At 41.3% G+C, this 25939-nt stretch overlaps 1 protein-coding gene across 1 annotated transcript in view; it reads right to left on the bottom strand.

Moving 5' to 3' along the window:
- LOC103121051 (cathepsin S) overlaps nt 1-25739 on the bottom strand; it is a 34671-nt gene extending 8932 nt beyond the window's left edge. Inside the window, exons 1-8 of the mRNA XM_007531544.3 lie at nt 25653-25739; nt 20478-20575; nt 18077-18200; nt 14071-14193; nt 11802-11951; nt 9704-9931; nt 6742-6907; nt 4184-4286 (exon numbers count right to left, since the gene is read on the bottom strand). Of these exons, the coding sequence (XP_007531606.3) occupies nt 4184-4286; nt 6742-6907; nt 9704-9931; nt 11802-11951; nt 14071-14193; nt 18077-18200; nt 20478-20575; nt 25653-25724 (1064 nt within the window). The 5' untranslated portion in view covers nt 25725-25739. The remainder of the gene's footprint in view (nt 1-4183; nt 4287-6741; nt 6908-9703; nt 9932-11801; nt 11952-14070; nt 14194-18076; nt 18201-20477; nt 20576-25652) is intronic.
- Nucleotides 25740-25939: the final 200 nt, after the last annotated feature.

Here is a 25939-nt window from a genome sequence, read left to right as displayed (position 1 = left end):
GGCAAGTATAAACCTATGGGACTACATCAAATTAAAAAGCTTCTTCACAGCAAAAGAAACCACTACCCAAACCAAGAGACCCCTCACAGAATGGGAGAAGATCTTTACATGCCATACATCAGATAAGAGTTTAATAACCAACATATATAAAGAGCTTGCCAGACTCAACAACAAGAAAACAAATAACCCCATCCAAAAATGGGGGGAGGACTTGGACAGAATATTCACCACAGAAGAGATCCAAAAGGCCGAGAAACACATGAAAAAATGCTCCAAGTCTCTGTCAGAGAAATGCAAATCAAGACAACAATGAGATACCACTTCACTCCTGTGAGAATGTCATACATCAGAAAAGGTAACAGCAGCAAATGCTGGAAAGGGTGTGGGGGTCAAAGGAACCCTCCTGCACTGCTGGTGGGAATGTCAATTGGTCCAACCTCTGTGGAGAACAGTCTGGAGAACTCTCAGAAGGCTAGAAATGGACCTACCCTATGACCCTGCAATTCCTCTCCTGGGGATATATCCTAAGGAACCCAACACATCCATCCAAAAAGATCTGTGTACACATATGTTCTTGGCAGCACAATTTGTAATAGCCAAAACCTGGAAGCAACCCAGGTGTCCAACCACAGATGAGTGGCTGAGCAAGTTGTGGTATATATACACAATGGAATACTACTCAGCTGTAAAAAATGGTGATTTCACTGTTTTCAGCCGATCTTGGATGGACCTTGAAAAAATCATGTTGAGTGAAATAAGTCAGAAACTGAAGGATGAATATGGGATGATCTCACTCTCAGGCCGAAGTTGAAAAACAAGATTAGAAAAGAAAACACAAGTCGAACCTGAAATGGAATTGGAGTATTACACCAAAGTAAAAGACTCTGGGGTGGGTGAGTGGGTGGGGAGAATACAGGTCCATGAAAGATGATGAATGACATAGTGGGGGTTGTATTGTTAAATGGGAATCTGGGGAATGTTATGCATGTACAAACTATTGTATTTACTGTTGAATGTAAAACATTAATTCCCCAATAAAGAAATAAATTATTTAAAAAAAAAACTAAAAAGGCATCTGACTGAATGGGAGGTAATGTTTTCCTATCAATCATTCATCCATTAAGAGGTTGATATTCACAATAAGTAAAGATTTTATCTGGTTAGGTGGGTCAATGGTAGAAAATAGGACTTGGGGGAGTTGGGAGGTACTGCAGCAGGTTAAGCACACGTGGCATAAAGAGCAAGGACCAGTGTAAGGATCCCTGTTCGAGCCCCTAGCTCCCCACCTGCAGGGGAGTCGCTTCACAAGCAGTGAAGCAGGTATGCAGGTGTCTATCTTTCTCTCCTCCTCTCTGTCTTCCCCTCCTCTGTCCATTTCTCTCTGTCCTACCCAACAACGACAACAACAATAATAACTACAACAATAAAAAACAAGAGCAACAAAAGGGAATAAATAAATAATATATATATATATATATAAAAGAAATTCTATAAAATAGGACTTGGAAGCATTGTGTCCTAAGTTCTATCACTGGCACCACATATGCCAAAGTGATCTTTATCTCTTCCTCTCTCTTATTCTCTCTTTCATGTTCATTCATTTCTATCACAATAACCAACATATAGAAACATCCCTCCCTCACTCACTACAAAGCTAAACTTATCAAAGCAAGAACTGCAAAAGCTGAATAAGGGCAAGAGACTGGCATACTTTGACGATGACTCTTTAGTCACTATCAGGCCACCCATCAGCTGGGGCCCTAGTCCTGAGAGTCCCAAACAGACATAATGGGCCAAGACCTCAAATAAACCCCTCTCTACATTGTTACCAGTCATCTCTATCAGGAACAACACAATAGACCCCTTTGTGGGCCCCCATAGGACCTTGCCCTCAATGTGGATCAACAATGGTAGAGAATGTTCCATCCTCCGAAGGGAGGCTGGACAACATACTGTATCTTCCACCTGAGGAAGATGGGTCCTGATACTCGGGCAGCTTGGAATGTTCCTACTCATGACCTCAGAATGTAAGCTCAGATCTACAGGGATGCAGAAGTCACATAGGCTCCTAAGCTGAACATGGGCCTCAGATCAGATCAAATTGATGGGGTTTATAGTCAACAATATCTCCCTTTTTTTCTTTATTTTTTTATTGGATAGATACAGCCAGAAATTGAGAGGGAAGGGGGTGAGAGGGAGAGAGACAGAGAGACACCTGCAGCCTTGCTTCACTACTTGGGAAGCTTTCCGCCTGCAGGTGGGGACTGGAGACTAGAACCTGGGTCTTTGCGCACTGTAACATGTACGCTCAACCAGGTACACCACCACCTGGCCCCCATATAGTCAACAATATTTATACACCTTTCCCATATTTGGGAGCTACTTTCTTCCCTGATCCAGCTTTCTGGTCCATTTCCAGCCATGACATCATCTCCCCAGACAATAACATGGATCCACCTGCATATCAGATTTCAGGCTCAGGAAAAAAAAAAAACTAGTATAGTCATGGACCCTTTGGAATGTAACTAAAATAGGCCTACTAGCTATCTACAAAATGGAGACCCCCCAAATCTTCATCTGCACTATTCCAGCCTTTAGGTTCATTAGTCAACAACTTGTTTGGCTTTATATGTTAACTCTCTTTTCAGCCACCAGGTTCCAGATACTAGCATGATGCCAACTAGACTTCCCTGGACAGACAACCCCACCAATGTCTCCTGGAGCCCTGCTTCCCCAGAGCCCCTCCCGACTAGGGAAAGAGAGAGACAGGCTGGGAATATGGATTCACCTGTCAATGCCCATGTTCAGCGGGGAAGCAATTACAGAAGCCAGACCTTCCACCTTCTGCACCCCACAATAAGCTTGGGTCTATACTCCCAGAGGGATAAAGAATAGGAAAGCTACCATTGGAGGGGATGGCATATGAAGTTCTGGTGGTGGGAACTGTGTGGAGTTGCACCCCTCTTCTCCTATGGTTTTGTCAATGTTTCTTTTTTTTATAAATACATTAAAAAATTAAATATTTCATTTTCAAAAAAATAAAAACAAAAACATCCCAAGTGCACCCAAATGAATAAGTGGTTTAAACAGATGTGGCAGATATATACAACAGAATACTACTCAGATATAAGTAAAGATGGTATCAGCAAGCAAGATGGTGCCATCAGTAGTGAGACAGACTTCATGCCTGAAACCAGGAGGTTCCATGGCAGTGCTAGAGGAGGAAGAATGTGACACTGAGCACCTTGAGCACAGGGAATCTGGAAAAAAATAACACATGTAAGTGGAATTATCTACATGAGTATGTCTGAAGTTATATGTAGATATCCACATCTCAAGACAGAGTGAAAGCTTTGAAGCTTTCAATATACAGGCTATAGCTATAATCAGAAGAATGGAATCGTGGTATCAAAGAAAAATGTAGAGGGAGTTGGGCTGTAGTGCAGTGGGTTAAGCGTACGTGGCACAAAGTGCAAGGACCAGTTTAAGGATCCCGGTTCCAGACCCCGGCTCCCCACCTGCAGGGGAGTCACTTCACAGGCGGTGAAGCAGGTCTGCAGGTATCTATCTTTCTCTTCCCCTTTGTCTTCCCCTCCTCTCTCCATTTCTCTCTGTCCTATGCAACAACGACAACAACAATAATAACTACAATAAAACAACAAGGGCAACAAAAGGGAATAAATAAATATTAAAAAAAGAAAAATGTAGAATAAGAAGAATAATGAGCAGATTCTGGGGAAAACAATATTTGGGGGCTAATCAGAGGGATAAGTGTTCATAAAGGATAATGAGAAGGAACTGTAGAAAATAAATGATGAGACCAATGAGGTGAACGTAGAATAGGAAGTGAAAAATAAGGAGTATTGGGCTGGGGAGCTATTGCCATCAGTAGTGCAATAGGCTTCTATGCCTGAGGCTCCGAGGTCCCAGGTTCAATCTCTAACACCACTATAAACCAAAGCTGAGCAGTACACTGGAATAAAGAGAGAAAGAAGGGAAGAAAAAAGAAAGAAGGGAGAACAGTAAATAATATCACTGATTTATAATGTTATGTTGTAAGAAATTATAAATGTTTATCATCAGTGACATCATGATCACCAACATAATCATAAGAATACACTTATTGGGGCACCCTCAAATTCCTGATTCTAATTAAATAGGCATTAATATGCAACTGCATTACCTGTTTTTCACAAGCCAGTAGTCTTTTCCATTTAGATTACCATAGCCAACCACTAGTACTCCATGATTCACCTGATCAGTACAGGAAGCATCATAGTAGACACCTGAGAAAAAAACATGGTGGACAAACAGTGGTCATGGCCTATGACAGTGAAGGACATTGAACATGAAACTATTATTAGATATTATATGGCAAAGTCTACGAAAATGTTAAACTATTTAGAGTTTATGATTCTTTGCTGTCAAAACTACATTCGTCAGTTTTCTTACCAACTTTGGCATTTTTTCCTTTATTGGGGGGGATTAATGGTTTAGAGTCAATAGTAAAATTTGTACATGTGTAACATTTCTGTTTTCCACATAATAATTCAACCCTTCTAGGTCCTCGTCTGCCATCACATTCCAGGACCTGAACCCCACCCCCACCCCAGAGTCTTTTACTTTGGTGCAGTACATCAAGGTCTGGCTATTTTTTAACACAGAGAGAGAGAGAGAGAGAGAGAGAGAGAGAGTTATTACATTCATTTGTACATAGTCCATGTATTTTTATGCTTTATTAACTTAAATGGTCTTTAAAGTGAGGTTCAAAAAGGAAGATTAGGGGGCTGGGCAAGCACACACATTGCCATGTGGAAGGACCTAGGTTCAAGCCCCTGGCACCACATTCAAGCACCATGCAGAGGGGAAGTTCCATGAATGGTGGAGCAGCACTATGGTGCCTCTTTTCTTTGTTTTTCTTTTCCTCTCTGTTTCTTGCCCTCTATCTGGAAAAAAAATAGTCCACTAAGAACAGTGTAGACATGAAGTTCCGGTTGCAAAACAAACAAGCAAACAAATGAGTTAAGATTATCCTCTCTACCTTGTATGGCAGAATATCCTACCCTCTGTGGTGACTCCTTGGACCTAGCTGTGGCTGCTGGAAGAGTACAGACTCGAGTTTGGTGGTATCCTTTCTCATTCCAGCTGACCCTCTTCAGACTGTGTGACCTCAAACAAGTTAACCACTCCAAGACATAGTTTTTTTTTTTTTTTCCCCTCCAAGGTTATCACTGGGGCTCAGTGCCTGCACTACAAATCTACTGCTCCTGGAGGCCATTTTTTCCCCATTTTGCTGCCCTTATTGTTACTGTTGTTGTTGCTATTGGATAAGACATGAAGAAATTGAGAGAGAAGGGGAAGATAAAGAGGGGGAGAGAGAGACCTACTGCAGACCTACTTCACCGCTTGAGAAGCTACCTCCCTGCAGGTGGGAAGCCGGGGCTGGCACCAGGATCCTTAAACTGGTCCTTGCACTTTCCGCCATGTGTGGTGTTAACCCACTGCACTACCACCTGGCCCTCTAAGACTTAGTTTCTTAAACCAGTAAGATGGTGTCACTGTGAGGATTGTGTGTGAGATGTACAGAGAATTCTAACTGGTAAATTGTACTGTTTATTTATTTTTACCAGAGCACCTCTCAGCTTTGGTTTATGGTTGTGTGGAGACCTGGGTGCCTCAGACATAAGAGTCTATTTGCATAACCATTTTGCAATCTTGTCCACCCACCTAACCGGTAAACTTACGTAAGCCTTACTTTGATAATTAGAACTAGACATAAAACATTTCTTTTTAAAAAATATTTATTTATTTATTCCCTTTTGTCACCCTTGTTGTTTTATTGTAGTTATTACAGTTGTTATTGATGTCATCCTTGCTGGATAGGATAGAGAGAAATGGAGAGAGGAGGGGAAACCGGGGGATGGGGGGCGGGGAGAAAGATAGACACCTGCAGACCTGCTTCACCAACCTGTGAAGCGACTCCCCTGCAGGTAGGGAGCCGGGGGCTTAAACTGGGATCCTTATGCCGGTCCTTGCACTTTGTGCCATGTGCGCTTAACACACTGCACTACCGCCTGACTCCTGACATAAAACATTTCTATGAAATGGTGGCTAGTGCTGAACTTAATCTAAACATTCAGAAGCAGAGTGATGGGGAGAGTGATATTCTCTTCCTTCCTCTCTCTTGAACCTTTTTTTTTTTTTTTTTGCTATCAGGTTTATTGCTGGGGGTTGGTGCCTACACCATTCCTGCTGGCCCTGTTTCTTTTTGATTTTTTTTCTTTTACTATCTTTTATTTTATTTACTGGATAGAGACAGCCAGAAGTTGATAGGGGAGGGGAAGATAGATAGGGAGATACAGAAATACACCTGCAACATTGCTTCACCACCTGCAAAGCTTTCCCCCTGCAGGTGGGGACTAGGGGCTCGAACCTGGGTCCTTGCACATTGTAACATGTGCACTCAACCAGGTGCACCACCATCCAGCCCCACGGGCCCTGCTTTTTGTTTCCCCCAGATAGAGAGTGGGAGAGAGAAGTGGAAACACCACAGCATTGCTCCAGTGCTCATGATGCATCTCCACTGCAGATGTTCCCACGTGGTGGTCTGGGACTCATACCCAGGTCCTCACTCATGGTAATGTATGTGCTGTGCTGGGTTAGCAACCTGCTGATCCTCTGCTCTCTTTTGTAGAGTGCAAGGGAAACATGTAACAGGAGGCCGGTACATCTGAGTTTTACCACTTCTGTAGAGGAAGAAGGAAGGATGGCTCGCATCAATGGCAACAGACACAGGCCCTTTGGTGGCCACAGCTTCTTTCAGTGCATCTTCATCACCGTAGGGAAGCTCAGTGTACTTGGAACATGTTGCAGCTCGATTTTTGGAGTCATATTGGCACTTTTCATCCTGCAAAAAAACCCCAAAAACAAACAAACAAAAAAACAAGCAAATAAAGAAATAGAAAGGAAGGGGCCTAGGCAGTGGCACACCCAGATAAGCATACATAGTATGAAGTGCAAGAACTGTGCAGGACCTGGGTTTGAGCCCCTGCTCCCCACCTGCAAGGAGGATGCTTCATAAGTGGTGAAGCGGGGCTGCAGGTATCTCTCTGTCTCTCTCCATCTCCCTCTCCTCTCTGCTCTCAATTTCTCTCTGTCCTATCTGATAAAACAGAAAAAATAGACAGCAGGAGCAGTGGTTCATGCTAGCACTGAGCCTCAGCAATAATGCTGGAGGCAAAAAGAAAAAAAAATACTAGAAACAAAACTGGGACTGTAGCTAAGTGATAAAAGACTTTCTTCACATGTGGGAGGCATTGTGGCTTAATCTCTGGTACCAAAAATAGTGTATATGTCAACTTCCTTTATAAATCATCAACACCCTGTAGCTGGGAGGTGGTACAGTGGGTAGAGCACTAGACTTACAAGCAAGAGATGCTGAGTTTGATCCCCTGTACTGCATGTGCCAGAGTGATGTTCTAGTTTCATCCTTCTTATCAACAAATAAATCTCAAAAAAGCAAATTATCAAGGAGTATGGATAATCCTGCCAATTCCCATGTCCTGCAGAGAAGCAATCCCACATTCTGTACCCCCAAAAGAATTTTGGTCCATATTCCCAGCAGGATAAACAAAAAGGAAGTTTCCAATAGAGGGGATGGGAAGACGGGAAACAGAACTCTGGTGGTAGGAACTGTATGGAATTATACCATTATATTACAATCTTGTAAATCAATATTAAGTCACTAATAAAACAAAAAAATAAATTATTAAAGTATGGATTTCAAACATGTTTTCTTATCAACCTTCAGTCTAACGCTCTCCCAACTGAACTATTTCAGCAATATGTTTTCTTATCTAGCCTCTTCAAGTGTATAAAGTTCATTTCCCTTTTAATTCCTTTTTTTTTTTTTTTTTTACTAGATCACTGCTCAGTTCTGGTTTATGGTGGTGCAGGGGTTTGAACCTGGGACTTCAGAGCTTCAGGCCTGAGAGTCTGTTTGTATAACCATTACGCTAACTACCCCCACCCAATTCCCCCTTTTAAAGAAAGAAAAATCAAATTTTGCAAATCCCAAAGATCACATACTCTACCAGTAACAGAGGAAATACAAAACTGTTTTATGAATTCAAATTATGAATATCTTCCAGAATGCAAAAGTTGCCAGAATAATGTCACTTAGACTCTGAGGCAGCATCTAGGAGAATATTACATAAATACCATAAACTCTAGGCTTGGTTTAAAATGACTTTTTGATTATCAAAAGCTTGTAGTGATCTGTAGTTAAAAGAATGGTTTCATACGGACCACATAATGTAGAAAACAGTATTTCACATGGAAGAGAATAAATTATGTTATGTTGTATATGTTAGTTGTTTATAAAACTATGCTTTTAAAATGCTTAGTAGGAATAAACAACTTGAAATAAAATTAATTTATACATAAATGGGGTTTTAAGTATGTTTTTCTATGTTTTCTAAATTTTCTGTAAAGTAGACTATATGCCGTTTACATCTTTTGTCTTTAAATAAAATAAGGATCTTATAAGCAGGAGTAGGAGAGCTTTATTTAGCTTTTTAGTAGGTAGAAGAATGATGCAGTTAGTGATCTTAGAATAAGTTTGAGTATGAGGGGCTGCAGGACAAAAAATTTTAAGTAACAGGCAGGTACACCAAAGGAATTTTAGGGTCAGCAAGAGAGCTCATGTGGATAGTGCACCTGCTTTGTCATGTGTAGGACCCAGGATTGAGCTCAGCCCCCACTGCACCCAAACAAACAAAGACTCAGAGCATCAAAGCCTGGTGATGATAAAAATTAATAAATAGGCAAATAAATTAAGGAAATAAAAAAGACAATCTGGAAATATGCTATAACTGAAAAAGAATTTCAGCTAACACTGAAAATAAGCATGAATTATTCTTGTTTGTTTGAAACCTTTGTGCCACTGATAAATCAAGAAGGCTGCTCCATAGGAAAGCAAACTCTTAAGAAAGTTAGTGCTAGGCAGTGATACACCTGTGAAGTTCACACAACACCATGTGCAAGGGCCTGAGTTCAAGTGCCCTGCTCCCCACTTCAGAAAGGAAGCTTTATGAACAGCTGAAGCAGTGCTGGAAGTGTTTCTCTTTCTCTCTTCATCTGTATCTCTCCCTTCCCTATTGATTTCTCTGTCTCTAATCATTTTTATTTTATTTATTTATTTTTCCTCCAAGGTTATTGCTGGTGCTCAGTGCCTGCACCATGAATCCACTGCTCCTGGAGGCCATTTTCCCCCCTTTTGTTGACCTTGTTGTAGCCTTGTTGTGGTCATTATTGTTGATGTCGTTCGTTGTTGGATAGGACAGAATGAAATGGAGAGAGAAGGGGAAGACAGAGAGGGGGAGAGAGAGACAGACACCTGCAGACCTGCTTCACCACTTGTGAAGGGACTCCCTGCAGGTGGGGAGCTGGGGGCTGGAACCGGGATCCTTATGCCGGGTCCTTGTGCTTTGTGCCACGTGTGCTTAACCTGCTACACTACCGCCCGACACTCTCTAGTCATTTTTTTTTTTAAGGTAAAACCTTTATAAGAAAAAAAAAAAAGGCATTCTGTTGGGGCTCTCTCCTACACTTGACTCTGCTTCTGGAGACACTGGCTTAGTGGTGAGTTTAGTGTAGTCAGCTAAGAACCACAGAGTTGTACAAACATTTGCAGGTGACATACCACAGCTTTGTAGGGGTATGAAGCCTCGGAGTCAATGCCGTTGTTGTCGATGATGTATTGGAATGCCTCGGTCATGAAGCCACCATTGCAGCCCTTGTTCCTGTACTTGCCACTCGCGCAGTCCACCAGGTTCTGTGCACTCAGGGACACCAGCTTTCCTGTCTTCAGCTTCAGCTGTGCCTCCAGAGCCCCCACAGCGCTAAAAGCCCAGCACGCACCACAAGAGCCCTAGACAGAGGCAAAGGCACAAGAGCAGGCATAGGTGGTCAGCGAGGATGGCTTCCATAAGCCCAATAGGCAATTCCTGGCATGTCAGGCAGGTCAAGGCTTCCAGAAAGAGCCTCATGTGACAATGACATCTCCTCTCAGGCATTGGTAGTGAATACTGAATACCAGTCTGTTTTCCGGGCAAAGTTTGGCATTGGCTGAGGTTTACAAATGGACTATTCAAATCCATATTCAAATCACTAAATTCAAACATATCAAACACAGTATTTATTGGGCACATACAAATCCGAAACAACTACATCCACAAATAAGGGAGAGAGATGCCTAGCAATAAAGTGACGGGGAAAAGAACTGGGATGATTCTCTTGACTTACACCACATTCCCTGCTGACAAATGATGCCAACAACCTTAAGGTTAGTCTTTCCAAACATTTTCAGCTTCAGAGGTCTTGATTAAAAGATATTTTACAAGGAGGAATATACACACAGAAAAACACAAAACTGACTCAGTTTAGACAAGGCTGAAGCCCCAGGACCCCACCATACTTGATCTCTGTCTCTTTTCCTTCTGGGTGACTCCCACCTGGCATTCTGCTGAAAGGAAGCTAACTGAATTAGCTTTGGGTTAAGGCAAAGTCACTCATCCTATCACATGCAGAGAAAGGAGCTCATTCAGTTATGAACAGTTAGCCTCTAAATATGTACATTTATTTATCCTCTTCACACTTTTGTGTTAGAGAAACTCTGATAAGAAACCAAAAATTATTAAAGCATTAATTCCCCAATAGATAAATTAAAAAAAAAGAAATGAAGAATTAGTTGGAAGAAGATTATCTAGGCAGAAAGAATAAGTGATTAGTAGGATCACTGACTTCTTGATTTTTATATTCTTTCCATAGCTGGGTCAGTTTCTGATCCTTCTTCTTTACCTTGACTTCTAGGGTGATTTTTGTATCTTTTCTTATCTTAGTTGTTTGAACTAACTGAGCGTTTTTGTCGTTTTCATTATCTCTCTTAAGAAAAAAAAAGGAATGCAAAAACCAGGAATAAATGTATAAAACCTATATTTCTTCTCATGAATTAATTTGAATTAACAATGAATTAACTCATGAATTAACAATTACAGGATACTCTAAGTTCTAGTTATTTCTTCTCCTTCAATTCTGGAATTCATAAATGATATAAAGAAATAAACAGGGGGCAGGTGGTGGCACACCTGGTTAAACACTCACATTAAAGAAATAAACTGGGGTCAGGCAATGGCGTACCTGGTTAAGCACTCACATTACAGTACACAAGGACCCAGGTTCAAGCCCCTGGTTCCCACCTACATGGTGGTAAGGCAGGGCTGCAGGTGTCTCTGTGTCTCTCTCCCTATCTCCCCCCTCCTCTCTCAATTTCTCTCTATCCAATAATAAATAAACTAAAAATTTTTAAACAATAAAGAAAAAACATTAAATGAAAGAAAGAAAGAAAGAAAGAAAGAAAGAAAGAAAGAAAGAAAAGAAAGAAAGAGAAACGGTCTGATTTGTAGTCTTTCTTTTACATACAATACCATTTTTCAAGCAATTAGCTTGGTGGAGGGGACCAGTCAGCAGATAGGTTGTCTTCGCAACCTATCTGCTTAGTTCCCAATTGCTGTTTAATGTGCCTGTAGCCACTGGCCTTCTAAGTACTGTGGGGCATTACAGATAAAACAGAACATGTGATCCTGGCTTTCAAGGAACTCATAAGTTAATTGGGAAGACAAGAATCAAATCAATTAGAAAGTGAGGAATCATGAGAGTCTCTATCACATTACGCACCCAGACCTAGTGTTTAAGGAAGAGAGATTTACCTGGGTAGAAAGGCCAGAGATGGTAGCACTTACCTGGTATTTCACGTCTGTAACACACCCCTTCTCTCTCCAGTCCAGAGAATCAGGCAGAATTTGATTAGGGATTGACTTGTAAGTGATATTTCTCTCCCATTGGCTGGGCACTCTTAAGGAACCCATCAAAGACAACACTTCTTCACTGGTCTACAAGGCAAATATGCATACATCTTCTTTTATTTACAGCCTTTTCAATAGCCGATTAACTAACTGTAAGTGTATATATTTAACAACTGAAGCTAGTGGTAGATGTCACCATCACAGGTACTATGATCTATCTGGTGGGTGAATTATTATATGTATCTTTCTTTTCTTTTTTTCTTTCTTTCTTTCTTTCTTTCTTTTTTTTTTGCGTCCAGAGTTATTGCTGGGGTTCAGTGCCTGCACTACAAAGCCACTGCTATTTTTCCCATTTTGTTGCCCTTGTTGTTATTGTTGTCATAGCTGCTGTTCTTGTTATACAGGACAGAAAGAAATAGAGAGAGGAGGGGAAGACAGAGAGGAGGCGAGAAAGATAGACACCTGCAGATCTGCTTGACCACTTGTGAAGTGACCCCCAGCAGGTGGGGAGCTGGAATCCTTAAGCTGGCCCTTGCGCTCTGCGCCATGTGTGTTTAACCCGCTGCCCAGCTCCCTCCCCTTTTAAAATTTTCTACCACTGTTATCATTGGGCTTTATGCCTCCATGTCTCCACCATTTCCAGTTTTTTTTCTTTTAATATAGAGGAACTGACACACGGAGAAGTAGAGACACCTGCAACACTGTTCCATTGCTTGTGAAGCTTCCTCCCTATTGGCTGGGATTAGGTACTTGAACCCAGGTTATTGCTCATGGTAAAGTGTGCACTCTACTGAGTAAGTTATCACCTGGTCCCTCATATGGGCCTCTTTAGTTTTACATTTTGTATTAATTTCCGGGTTAAGCACCCTCACTGGGAAGAAGCAGGAAATGGGGACACCTAGAAGTTACAAAGGAGGCACAATTTTATAAAAGGGTTATCTAAAGAGTGGATTGAGGGCTGAAGAGAGCATAGTGATTATGAAAAAGACTTTTTCATGTCTGGGCCTCCAACATCCCAGTTTCCACCAGTGTTCTTAGAAAAACAAAAACAAAAACAAGAAAGAGGAGGAGGAGAAGAAAGAAAGGAAGGGAGGAAACTGATTTTCCTCCTGAGATAGAATTACAAAGAGGAGTCCAGCATTTAAGTAGGCAATTAATCTACCTTTAAAGAGTGTCCCTTTCAAAAGGTACTATGATTCTTAATTTTGCCTATAATAGTAAAAGTTTATAGGGTAGAACAGACTTTAAAGGCTAACAAAGAGGGTCAGGGAGAACATAATAGTTATGCAAAATACTTTCATACCTGAGTTTCTGAGACCCCAGGTTCAATTCCCCAGCCCCCAGCCTGCACCATCCTGAATCACCATAAGCCAGAGCTGATCGATACTCTAGTTTAAAATAATTAGGGGGGGAAAATAGCTAATGAGAACAACCTGTGAGATGTGATGCAGTTGAGTCCTGGATTTGCAGGCATAGGCCCTGAGTTCAACTATATATGCCACTAGCCTCTCTTTCTCTCTCTTATAAAATAAGTAAAAAAGGGAGTCGGGCGGTATCGCACGCAGCGCGAAGCACAAGGGTAAGGATCCCGGTTCGGTTCGAACCTAGCTCCCCACCTGCAGGGGAGTCGCTTCGCAGGTGGTGAAGCAGTTCTGCAGGTGTCTATCTTTCTCTCTCCCTCTCTGTCTTCCCCTCCTCTCTCCATTTCTCTCTGTCCTATCTAACACCGACAACATCAATAACAAGAATGATAATAACTACAACAACAATAAAAAACAAGGGCAACAAAAGGGAAAATAAATAAATATTTAAAAATGTTAAAGTAAAAAAAAATTTAGAAACCTAAAGAGAGATTATTTTATTATTAAATGCTCACACTTCCTCTCCCATTAAGAAAGCATGTGGAAAAGCAGGAAGATAGGGCAGTGATAGAGCATGGGAGTTGTATATGAGAGGTCCTAGATTCAGTCCCTAGCACCACATATGTTCTGGTCAGTTTCTCAATCTTTCTCTCTCTCTAACAAATAAATGAATAAATTTTTAAGAAGGTAAAGGAAAGAAAAGCAGGTGAACCATATTAATTTATCAATTGAGACTTAACAGAAGTATATGCTTTTGTTTTTGTTTTTTACTTTGCAAATGCTCATGGGAGACAGAAATCATGCTTATCCAGCAGTGACGGTGGAGTTCTTTGACATGTACCTACCATGTCTGCCAGTTGATTCATGGCAAGATCATATGAATGCATCCCCATGGAATGTTCCAGGTTGTGAAGCATTACATATTTCAGGTTCTTTTCCCAGATGAACCGCCGTGTTTCTTCTTCATTCTAAAACAATCAGGAAAAAGACCATAGTTTTACTAGGTCCAGACCAAACTAATGTTTAACCATGAAAACAAACATATTGTGATCTAAATGTGGATGTGAAAACAGGCAAAGGATCATATCCCATAGAAGTGATAATACCACAGATCAATAATAATTCTTGCACTTAATTGCTTTGAATGGTGGTGGATATTATTTATTTACTTATTTTGCCTCCAGGGTTATTGATGGGGCTCAGTGCCTGCACTACAAATCAACTACTCCTGGAAGCTATTTTCCCCCATTTTTTGTTGTCCTCGTTGTTATTACTATTGTTATTGCTGTTGTTGTTGTTGGATAGGACAGAGAGAAATTGAGAGAGGCGGGGAAGACAGAGAGGGGGAGAGGAAGATAGACTCCTGCAGAACTTCTTCACTGCTTGTGAAGCGACCCCCCTACAGATAGGGAGCCAGGGGCTCAAACCACGATCCTTACTCCACTCCTTGTGCTTGGTGCCATGTGCTCTTGCTGAAGTACATAGCCTTTACAGGTGGCAAATTTACTTAATACTTATAGGTTTCTTTAAGATGTCTTTTTTAAACCCTTACTCCTGAAAAATAGTTCAGCTGATTATAGGTTTCTAGCTAGTTTTCTTCAGTTATTTGAAGATATTTTTCTACTGCCTTCTGGAAGCTAATATCCTAAATGAAACTCTTGTTGTTAAACTACTGTGCCTCTGTTTCTAACTTGGATCAATTTTGTGACTTTTCTCTTTCCATTCAATGTTTGCATCTTCATTGTGTCTGGGTAGATTTTCCTCTCCTGAGTGCTTTTGATTGGACAGCACCTTTTGCAGGAGGACTCAGGACTCTATTTCATAGCTAGAAAATTTGCAACTGTGTAAACCTTGAAACCATATAAAGCATTGAATTTATTTATTTATTTATTTATTTATTTATTTATTTTACCATCCTACCTATTTTTTTTCCCCCTCAGGTTTATCGCTAGGGCTCAGTGCCTGCACTATGAATCCACTGCTCCTGTGGCCATTTTTGTTTTTGTTTTTGTTTTTTGGATAGGACAGAGAAATTGAGAAAGGAGGGAAAAACAGAGAGGAGAGAAAGATAGATACTGCAGACCTGTTTCACTGCTTGTGAAGTGACTCACCCCGCCCCCGCAGGTGAGGAGCTGCGGGCTCCAACACAAATCCTTGCAATTCGTACTATGCGCACTTAACACAGGTGCACCACTGCCCTGGCCCCGCCCACCTAATTCTTTTATAAAACTCTAATTCAGTGTCCTCCCCTTTCTTTTCTTTTTCTTCTTTAATACTGAAAACAAGTTGGCCACTCTATTAAAGATATTCTATTGGAGGAAATTATTTCCAGGCTACTGTCTCAGTGATAGGTGTGAGTACTCCTCAATCCCCACCAATTAGTCATCTTCCTCCACACAGGTCACTAGGTCCTCAATCCTCTTGCAAATTTCTTGATTCTCCCCCTTTAGAATCTTGGATCTGCTGCACAAGACCATAGCTAATTAAAGTTCCACCCTGTATTTTCCCATTCTTTGTTTTAATGAATGCCGAGATCATCTGGTATTTATTCTCCTTCTTTAACAACCAAGTTGTAGCAAAAGAGAAGACATTAACATTTCCTAGAGCTGACTAGTATTCCACTGTGTATATATGCCACAACTTCTCTTATTTACCATTCATTTTTGTCTCCAGGTTTATAGCTGAGGCTCAGTACCAGCACTATGAATCCACAGCTCCTACTGGCCTTCCCGCCCCCCCCCCCCAATTTTTTTTTTAAAGGACAGCGAGAAATTGAGAGGGGAGGGATAGAAAAGGAGAAAGAGACCTGAAGATTTGCTTCACAACTTGTGAAGTGTCCCCACTGCAGGTGGGGTGTGGGGGCTTGAACCCAGGTCCTTACACATAGTACTATGTGTGCTTAAGTGTGGTGCTCTACTGCCCGGCTTCTTATTATTATTTTTATTGCTACCAGGGTTATTGCTGGGCATGGTGCCTACACTACAAATCTACCACTCTTGGTCAACATTTTTTTCCTTTATACTTTTTATTACATAGGACAGAGAGAAATTGAGAGAGGATGGGGGAAGAGAGGGAGAGAAAGACACCCACAGACTTGCTTCATCACTTGTGAAGCAGACCCCCTGCAGGTGTGGAGCAGGGATCTAACCTGAACCCTGCGCTTGGTAATAAGTGCACTTAACTGGGTGCACCACCACTGGGCCCCTATGTACCATACCTTCTTTAACCTCTCTTCTGTGGTTAGACCTTTGGGTTTTTTCCAAATTTGGGATATTACAAATAGCACTGCAGCGAACATAGGTATACACAAATATTTTTGAATAAGTACTTTTGTATTTTTTTGATAGATCCCTAGGAAAGGAATTGCTAGATCATATGATAGGTCCATTTCTAATGTTCTGAGAAATCTCCTGACTGTTTTCCATAGAGACTGAACCAATTTACATTCCCATCAACTGTGTAAAAGGTTTCCTTTCTTCCCACATCACTTGTCCTATTTGTCTTTTCTAATGTATGACTTTCTCACAAGAGTGAGGCGGTATCTCACTGTTGTCTTGATTTGTATTTCTCTGATAACCAGAATCACACTATCTTGTAAAAGTCATTTAAATTGTGAGTCTGAAATGAAATGGTTGCCGGAGGTCAGGCAGTGGCGCACCTGCTTAAGCGCACACATCACAGTGCGTAAGGACCTGGGTTCATAGCCCCTGGTCCCCACCTGCAGGGGGAAAGCTACATGAGTGGTGAAGCAGAGCTGCAGGTGTCTCTCTCCCTCTCTATCTCCCCCTCCCCTCTCAATTGCTCTTTGTCTTTATCCAATAATAATAAAAAAATTAAAGAAAATTGAAATGATTGTCAGCACTAGATATTTAAGCATATAGATAACATGGGAAACCATTTCTCCTAAAAAAAAAAAAGGCACTTTGTCTTAAGGACTAAATGCCAGTTGCCAGTAATCAGATATCCTGAAAACTTCTGCACCTGGTCACTCATTGACCTAATCACCCTATGCAAATCCAAGTTACTACTACCTTTTTCCTTGTGATATGGTCAAGATTTTCCACCCGAGTTCTATAGATGAAAGTCCCTGGATTATAATATGCTAAAATTGAAAAAATATGCTAAAATGTTACAAATTAAAGGTGGTAAGACAAAAAAAAAGTCCCTGGATTATCTTTCCATGAGCTCTAACTCAAATTGCCACTGACTATTCCGTTCCAGTTCAGACTCAGAGGGGCTTTCTGCATTCTCTTCCAAAGGAGAGTGTTCCAATTATGGGAAGTTGACCTAGAACCAGCAGACTTCATCTAGTTTCTAACTCCGATGATAAAACTTTTGGGCAAATTGCTGAGGCAGGCTGACTCAGCATTTATCTACTATGACATAAATAGACCATCTGCAGCCTAGAAGGTAGTATAATGGATGAAGTGCTACACTCTGAAGAATGAGTTGTTTACTTTACTTGCCCCCAGCTTTCCATGAATTCTCTGCCCAAACATCACTAGATATGTGAGCTTTCCCATAGCATTCTAGCAGTATTACACAGACATCATCCTCAACAATTCACACAACCATCACCACCCCCAATTTTTGCTCGATTTTTTCTTGACTGCACCTAACATCCTATATATTAACTTATCTATTAATTTACCTCCTGTTGCTCTGTTAGGATAGAAGCTTCAGAAAAACAGGGACTTTGTTTTGCTTCCTGCTGTAGTATAGAACCCGGCAAGAAGCAAGTTATGTATTGCTTTTCTAAACTGCTGCTTGTAACAACATAGGGTTTCGAGGGAGAAAGCCCAGGATACAGGAATAAAAACAGATCAATCTAATGGCAGCCCGCCTATCTACCTTCTCCTTGTATCGCTTGCTGTGGGCTTTCTTCCATAGATCCCAGTGATGGTCAAGTGCAGGGTCTTTGTGCAATTGTGCCATGATGGAGCCTGCTAGGAACACCCAGACCAACCAGCTCATTCTAGAGAGAAGGGAACAGAGGAAGAGTGCCTGTTAGTTATATGTATGATGACCATGTTCTTTCTGAACAAAGGAAATATCAATGTAAAATTTGTCAAAGGGACAGATGATCACCAACCCACATTAAACAGGAAGGAAACTTTCTGGGATTTATAGCCACAGAAATCACTGTAGATTTATATCTGAAATACCACTTTCAATACTTTTTAAATTTTTGTTTTTAATATTATTTCAATATATTTTTTAATTTTTTTTTTCTCCTAATTCTTTTGACCAGATCACTCACTACTCAGTTTTAGCTTATCATACTTATGGGATTGAACCTGAGATCTCAGAACCTCAGGAATGAACGTCTACTGCATAAACCACTATGCTATTTTCCCAACCCTACTGTTACTTTAACAAGTAATTTTCAGAAATTTCCTGAATTCTGGTAACCACAGTTTATATCCAAGGTAGGGAGAGTGTGGGGTGGGAAGTAGAGACTTTCCAGGAATAGCAAACAAATCTACTCAAGGCAAATAATCTTTCCTTAAAAAAAAAAAGTCCTTGGGGCTGGGCAATGGTGTACCAGTGTGAGTGCACACTTTACTATGTGGAAGGACCTGGGTTCAAGTCCCCAGTCCCCACCTGCAGGGAAGCCTTCACAAGTGGTAAAGTTGTGCTGCAGTTGTCTGTCTTTCTTTCTCTCTATCACCCCTTTCTATCAAATTTTCTGTCTGTATCCAAAATAAATAAGTAAAATAAAATAAAACTTAAACAAAATATTTTAAAATCCTCAAAAAAAAAAAAAAGAGAGAGACAACTCTTTAAAAACTTAGATTATCCCAACACCAATAAGCCAGAGCTGAGTGGTGCTTTCATCTCTCTATCTCTCCCTCTCTCTCTTAGCATAAACATACTCTGGTCTTCCTCTCTCTCTCTCAAAAATAAGTAAATAGATCTTTAATAATTAGCTAATCTTATAAATACAGAATACATTCCTTCTTAACTGGTCTATTTAAATATCCACAGCTCTTAAAAAAGAAAACTCCCTCATTGGCACTATTCCAGCCCTTAGGTCCACGATTGGTCAACAATTTGTTTGGTTTTGTATGTTAACTCTCTTGTCACCCACCAGGTTCCAGATGCCAGCATGATGCCGACCAGACTTCCCTGGACAGACAATCCCACCAATGTCTCCTGGAGCTCTGCTTTCCCAGAGCCCTTCCCCACTAGGGAAAGAGAGACAGGCTGGGAGTGTGGACCGACCAGTCAACGCCCATGTTCAGCGGGGAAGCAATTATAGAAGCCAGACCTTCTACCTTCTGCACCCCACAATGAGCTTGGGTCCAGACTCCCAGACTCCCAGAGGGTTAAAGAACAGGAAAGCTATCATGGGAGGGGATGGGATACAGAGTTCTGGTGGTGGGAATTGTGCAAAGCTGTACCCCTCTTATTCTATGGTTTTGTCAATGTGTCCTTTTTATTAATAAAAAAAATTTAAAAAAAGAAAAGAAAACGCCCACCCCCGGCTCCCCACCTGCAGGGGAGTCGCTTCACAGGCGGTGAAGCAGGTCTGCAGGTGTCTATCTTTCACTCCCCCTCTGTCTCCCCTCCTCTCAATTTCTCTCTGTCCTATCCAATGACAGACAGCAACAAAAACACCAATAATAATAACCACAACAATGATAAAACAACAAGGGCAACAAAAGGGGGAAAATGGCCTCCAGGAGCAGTGGATTCATGGCAATAAGCCTGGAGGCAAAAAAAAAAAAAAAAGAAAGAAACAGAGAGAAAGAAAACTCCCAAGTACTACTTTCACAACCTCAGGTGGGTCCTTTTGTTTTCAAGTTCTCTCCCCAGCTCCCACCCCCACTCCCCACAACTGAAGTATCTCTATTAAAGAAGAAACTAACTACTCTTTAAAATACTGGTTTTACATTTCACAGGAAAGCTACTTTGACACAAAGTCAGCAACTACCTCCCTCACTGGATTCTAGTTTCTTTTCTGTCTCCATTTCATTCAAAATAGTTGAACTTTAAACCATGTGAATCTTCAAGTGCTATTCCCAAGAAAGCTATGTCTCAGTGCCAGCTTAGATGTTCCCAGCAAACATTCACTTTTCAAAAATATGTTCTATTCAAAGAAAGACGAAGTAAATTGAATGAGATGCTTTTATTTATTTTTTTCCAGTTTACTTCCTGAAACCAAATATTTAAAAATCTGGCAGGCAGAGCCAGCTGGAATCATAAGCAGAGGACTTAAGAGAAAGTGGTAGAAGAAGAGACTACATACATTCTGGGCCCAGGAGGTGCTTCCATGCAGGATTCTTGAAGGCAAACTCCCTCCAGAAGTTTTAGAGGCAACAAGCAAAGTGACTTCAGCTGAACTGTCTTTAAAAAGAAATTGGAGAGTGTCACGTGGTGTATTCACAAGGAGGAAGTGAACTTTCATTTCAGTTTCTTTTAAAGTCTGACATAACCAGTTACTTCATATCTTCCTGAAGGCTTTGGGGACATCACGGGTGAAGTTAGCCTGCAAGAACAGCCAGATCAAACCGTAAAACAAAATCAGAAGAATGCCTAGGACACATTCAGTCTTTACTATCTCATCATTTCTGATAACTCACTTTACTTAGAAACACCAATTTTCAGATAATAGTTAAGAAGATAACAGTATTAAGCTCCTGAAATCTCGGTTTTCTTTGTAATTTCCTAGGAGAACTCCTATTACTTCTTTTAACAGAATTCATTCATTATCTGCTATTGTGTGATTCTCACTCAGGTATTTCTTTTTTAATTTAATTTTATTTATTTATAAAAAGGAAACACTGACAAAACCATAGGATAAGAGGAGTACAACTCCACACAATTCCCACCACCAGAACTCCGTATCCTGTTCCCTCCCTTACTAGCTTTCCTATTCTTTAACCCTCTGGGAGTATGGACCCAACCTCATTGTGGGATGCAGAAGGTGGAAGGCCCAGCCTCTGTAATTGCTTCACCACTAAACATGGGTGTTGACAGGTCGATCCATACTCCCAGCCTGCCTCTCTCTTTCCCTAGTGGGGTGGGGCTCTGGGGAATCAGAGCTCCAAGGCACATTGGTGGGGTTATCTGTCCAGGGAAGTCTGGTTGCATCCTGCTAGCATCTGGAACCTGGTGGCTGAAAAGAGTTAACATACAAAGCCAAACAAATTGTTGAACAATCAAGGACCTAAAGGCTGAAATAGTGCAGATGAAGTGTTGGGGGTGGGGGGTCCTCCATTTTGTAGATAGCTAGTAGGCATATTTTAGTTATATTCCAAAGGGCCTGTGGCTATACTAGTTTTTCCCCCACCCCCTGAGCCTGAAATCTGATATGCAGGTGGATCCTAGTTATTGTTTGGGGAGATGATGTCATGGCTGGAAAAAGGACTAGAAAGCTGGATCTGGGGGAAAGGTGTATAAATATTGTTGACTGTTGCTCAGGTATTTCTTATTCTTCAACTCAAAGTATTTTTGTTTCCTGGCACTAGGGTTTCGTGTGTGTGTGTGTGTGTGTGTGTGTGTGTGTGTGTGTGTGTGTGTCCATTGCTCCCAGGCTGACGTTTTTCAGCCTTCTAATTTCAGATGGGGAGAGGAGACAGAGAGAGGAGAGAAACCAGAGCACAGCTCTATTACCCATGAAGCTTTCCTCTCCCACCTTGTATCATGCAGTGCTGGGGTTTGAACCTGAGGCCTCACAGATGGTAAGGTGCAAACTATGTGATATAGTGGGTGGAGTTAAGGCAAGATAAAATGCCATTATTATTATTATTACTACTACTACATCATCATTATTGCTGCCAGGTTTATCACTGCTCCACCACTCCCAGTAAGACACGGAGAGACTGAGAGAGGGAGAGAAAGAAACAGAGATAGAGAGACACTTGCAGCACTGCTTCAGTAAAGCTTCCCTCCTGCATGTGGACACCAGGAGTTTGAAAACACACACACACACACACACACACACACACACACACACACACACATTTCTAGTCACTAATGAAGGTAATATTTTTAAAAAAGTATATGGGGGCTGTGGCTCACTGGGTTAATAAGTGCACATAGTATGAAGTGCAAGGACCCTGGCTCCCCACCTGCAGGAAGTTTCTTCACAGGCAGATCTGCAGTCCTTCTTCACTGCTTGTGAAGCAACCCCCCTGCATGTGGGGAGCCAGGGGCTCCAACTGGGACCCTTACACCGGTTCTTACACGGTGCCTTACACCATGGCACATGCTTTGTGCCATGTGTGCTTAGCCCGCTGTGCTACAGACCAACCCCCCTGTATTTCTCATGACACTATCAATAGAACTCTTTACTTAATTTTTTCGGATTTATTTATCAATGAAAGAAATACCAGAATACCCTGCTGGCATAGGTGATACTGGAGATAAATCTCAGGACCTTGTTCTTGCTAGTCCTGCACTCTACCCTGCCCCACTCTGCTGCACTGCCTCTCTAGCCACAACACTAGAAGAACTCTAATAATTTCCTTTCTTTCTGGTATAACAAGCCATAACAGGTTTATCTTATATAAGTACTGTCACTGAACTGAAACTAGGGCTTTTTCCAAAGAGATCTGATTATTTTCTTTGTGCAAATGATATATAAGTATAATCTGGGCCCCCAAAAATGTCACTTCTACTAGATTGACCACTGTTTTTAAGCCTTTATAGACTGGAGATATTTACATATTTAATAGTCGACATTAACACTATAAACTCAAGATTATGGAGTTTTTTTCTTAGCTTTATCACCTTATATCCTTTTTATCCTAAAAAGAAAGTTAAAAAGGTATTTTCCCAGATTATAAACAGAAGAAACTCAAGAAAATTATGAACTCTCAACTCCTCAAATTGTCTTTTTCTCCATACTTCTTTTACACATCTTAGATGGCTTTCTTTTTGGTGTTTAGCCTTTGTACCTTAATGTATTTGTACCCCTAGACATATTCAACTTGGTGAAAAATATGCATAATATAAATCTCTTTCAGCAAGATGAAAAAAAAAAACCCAGATATCTGTTTTTCTTTCTTTTTTTCCCCTTGGCTCTAGGGATCAATTTGGGGACTCTCACATGATGAAAGACCTGGTCTCTACTATTAAGCCATACCCCCAGCCTAGATACCTACTTTTAGAGGGCTTCGCCTCCCCCCGTCATCATTTTTCAGCCTGATCAAGTCTATAAGCCGACACTCAGTAAAGAGCATGAATGTGGGAATCGGGCACAATGGATCAGGTATTAGGCTCTCAAGCATCATAAATTCAACTCCTAGCATTGCATGTATCAGAGTGATGCTTTAGCTCGCCATCCCCCCCCCCACACACACACACTCCTTTCCTCTTTTATTAGTAAATGTGGAGGAGGGTTTGATGGCTTGTGAGATCAGCATGAGCATTGACCTAACTTGGGTCAAACACTTATTGCCTGCAAGAGCAGACCTAGCTCCTTCCCAATTAGTAGGATAAATGAGGAAAGAGATGGGGTCTCATGTATAGAAACAACAGTTTACTTGCTTAAATGAAAGGGACCTTATTGACAGAGGAACCATGGCTAAAGGAACCAAAGGACCCAAGAGGAGGCTACAAAAAGGGTTTTGTTTGTTTGGTTTTGTTATAGATAGATAGATAGATAGATAGATAGATAGATAGATAGATAGATACCACAGCACTAGAATTTCCTTCAATGTGGCAGTGATCAGGCTTGAACCTGGGTTGTGTTCATGGCTAAGTAGTGCACTATCAAGTGAGCTAGTTCACCAGCCCTACAGTAGGTTTTATAAAGTGTAGAGTAGGGTTGGGGTGGGGGGACCTGCAACCCATCTGTTTCTCAGTAATAACAGGAGCTGCTTGCTGCCTAGGGTAGTGCCTGGGAGGGCTGTGGGGTCTGGGGATTTGGAGTATCTCATCAGTGCCAATTCTGACAAGTAGTTCTGGGTAACTACTGGCCTTGAGGCCCAGCAAGGCAGGCATCCTTATGACAGGCTTCTTAGCTTGTGACTAGCAGGAGAAGTCCCTGTGAAATTGTGAAAACTGGGAAATCGGGGAGTGTACAGATTTGAGCAAGATAAAATCCTGGGTTGCAAACTCCTCATCACATCAGTTATTGCCTTGCTATTTGCATAACATAAAGTGTGGGAGGGGCAGGTAGAAAGGAAGCAGTCTAGGGTTTTAGCTTTATTGAGAATGTGGAAAAATAAAAATGTGCAATAGACTCTAGCATGCCGGGGGTCCAACCCCAAAGATTCACTGATATGGCAAAACCAGCTCAAAGAGTGTATCCGAGACTTGTTTCTTATAGTCTGGAGGTGGGCATTCAGTTCATGGTCAGATTCATAGTTTCAAGAGGAATGAAGGGAAAGTATATATATTTATAGGGCATATATATATGGCATTGGTCACATAAACAAGGCATAGGAATGGGGCACCCAATACATCTGGATTAACCCATAAACATAGTGAACTTGATGGGCAGTCAGATACTCTGCTAGCCACATACATATAGGATGATGCAAGGCATCATCCCCAGAGGCCTCACTAGTGAGTGACAGCTGAGTTTGTAAATCTTAGTCTAATCACTACAAGAATGGTGAAAAGACAACTGACAAATCGAAAGTAACAAAATCCTGTGATTATTCTAAAGTAAGGCAATCAGGAGAGAAAAGAAAAATCAATCAGGTGACCCAAATAGAAAATGGATAGTAAGGTGGTAGGTACAGACTCAGTTATATTAGAAATAATAGTACATAAATCTAGACCAGGTAATCCATTTGAAAGATAAAATTGCTAAGTAAAAAAAAAAGTGAACTACAACTATAGGGAATTTACAAGGCTAGTTTATTTTTTCTTCTCCCAGAGCACTACTCAGCACTGGCTTACGGTGGTGCTGGCAACTGAACTGGGACTTTGTTTTTATTTATTTATAAAATAAAAAATATCAGGGAGTCGAGCAGTAGCACAGCGAGTTAAGCACAGGTGGTGCAAAGCGCAAGGACCAGCATAAGGATCATGGTTCGAGCCCCTGGCTCGCCACCTGCAGGGGAGTTGCTTCACAAGCAGTGAAGTATGTCTGCCCGTGTCTATCTTTCTCTCCTCCTCTCTGTCTTCCCCTCTTCTCTCCATTTCTCTCTGTCCTATCCAATACAACGATATCAATAACAACAACAATAATAACTACAACAATAAAACAACAAGGGCAAAAAAGGGGAATAAACATTTTTAAAAATTAAAAATAAATAAAAAATATTGATAAGACCATAGAAAAGAGGGTACAATTCCACACAATTCCCACTACTAGAGTTCTGTATCCCATCCCCTCTCTTGAGAGCTTTCCTATTCTTTATCCTTCTGGGAGCATGGACCCAGGATCATTATGGGTTGCCAAAAGAGGGGAGAATTGACAATAAACAATAAAAATAAATTGGAGAGCCTCTCCACAGTTCCCTACCTTATCCTGGAAATGAGGAAGAACAGGAAGAGTGAAAAGCTTGCACAGGTATAATGGATGGGTAGCTTCCATTTTATCCTGTTGGTGGGGACAATGAAAACATCAGGTGCAGCTGCACCTCATGAGATTTTGGTGGCATCAGTGGTGTCCCTATTCTATAGATGAGGGAACTGGAACTGAGAGAGGTTTGTCCAGGATCACGGTGGAAGGAAGGGGTGGGAATCTGAGGCCGTGCCACAAAGATTAGAAACAGGAAACATGAGCAAAGGGCTTCTGTTACACAAGAG

The sequence above is a fragment of the Erinaceus europaeus genome, chromosome 11, assembly GCF_950295315.1.
Source record: "Erinaceus europaeus chromosome 11, mEriEur2.1, whole genome shotgun sequence".
In the NCBI taxonomy this organism is placed as follows: domain Eukaryota; kingdom Metazoa; phylum Chordata; class Mammalia; order Eulipotyphla; family Erinaceidae; genus Erinaceus; species Erinaceus europaeus.
This window is presented reverse-complemented; position numbering and strand designations above follow the sequence as displayed.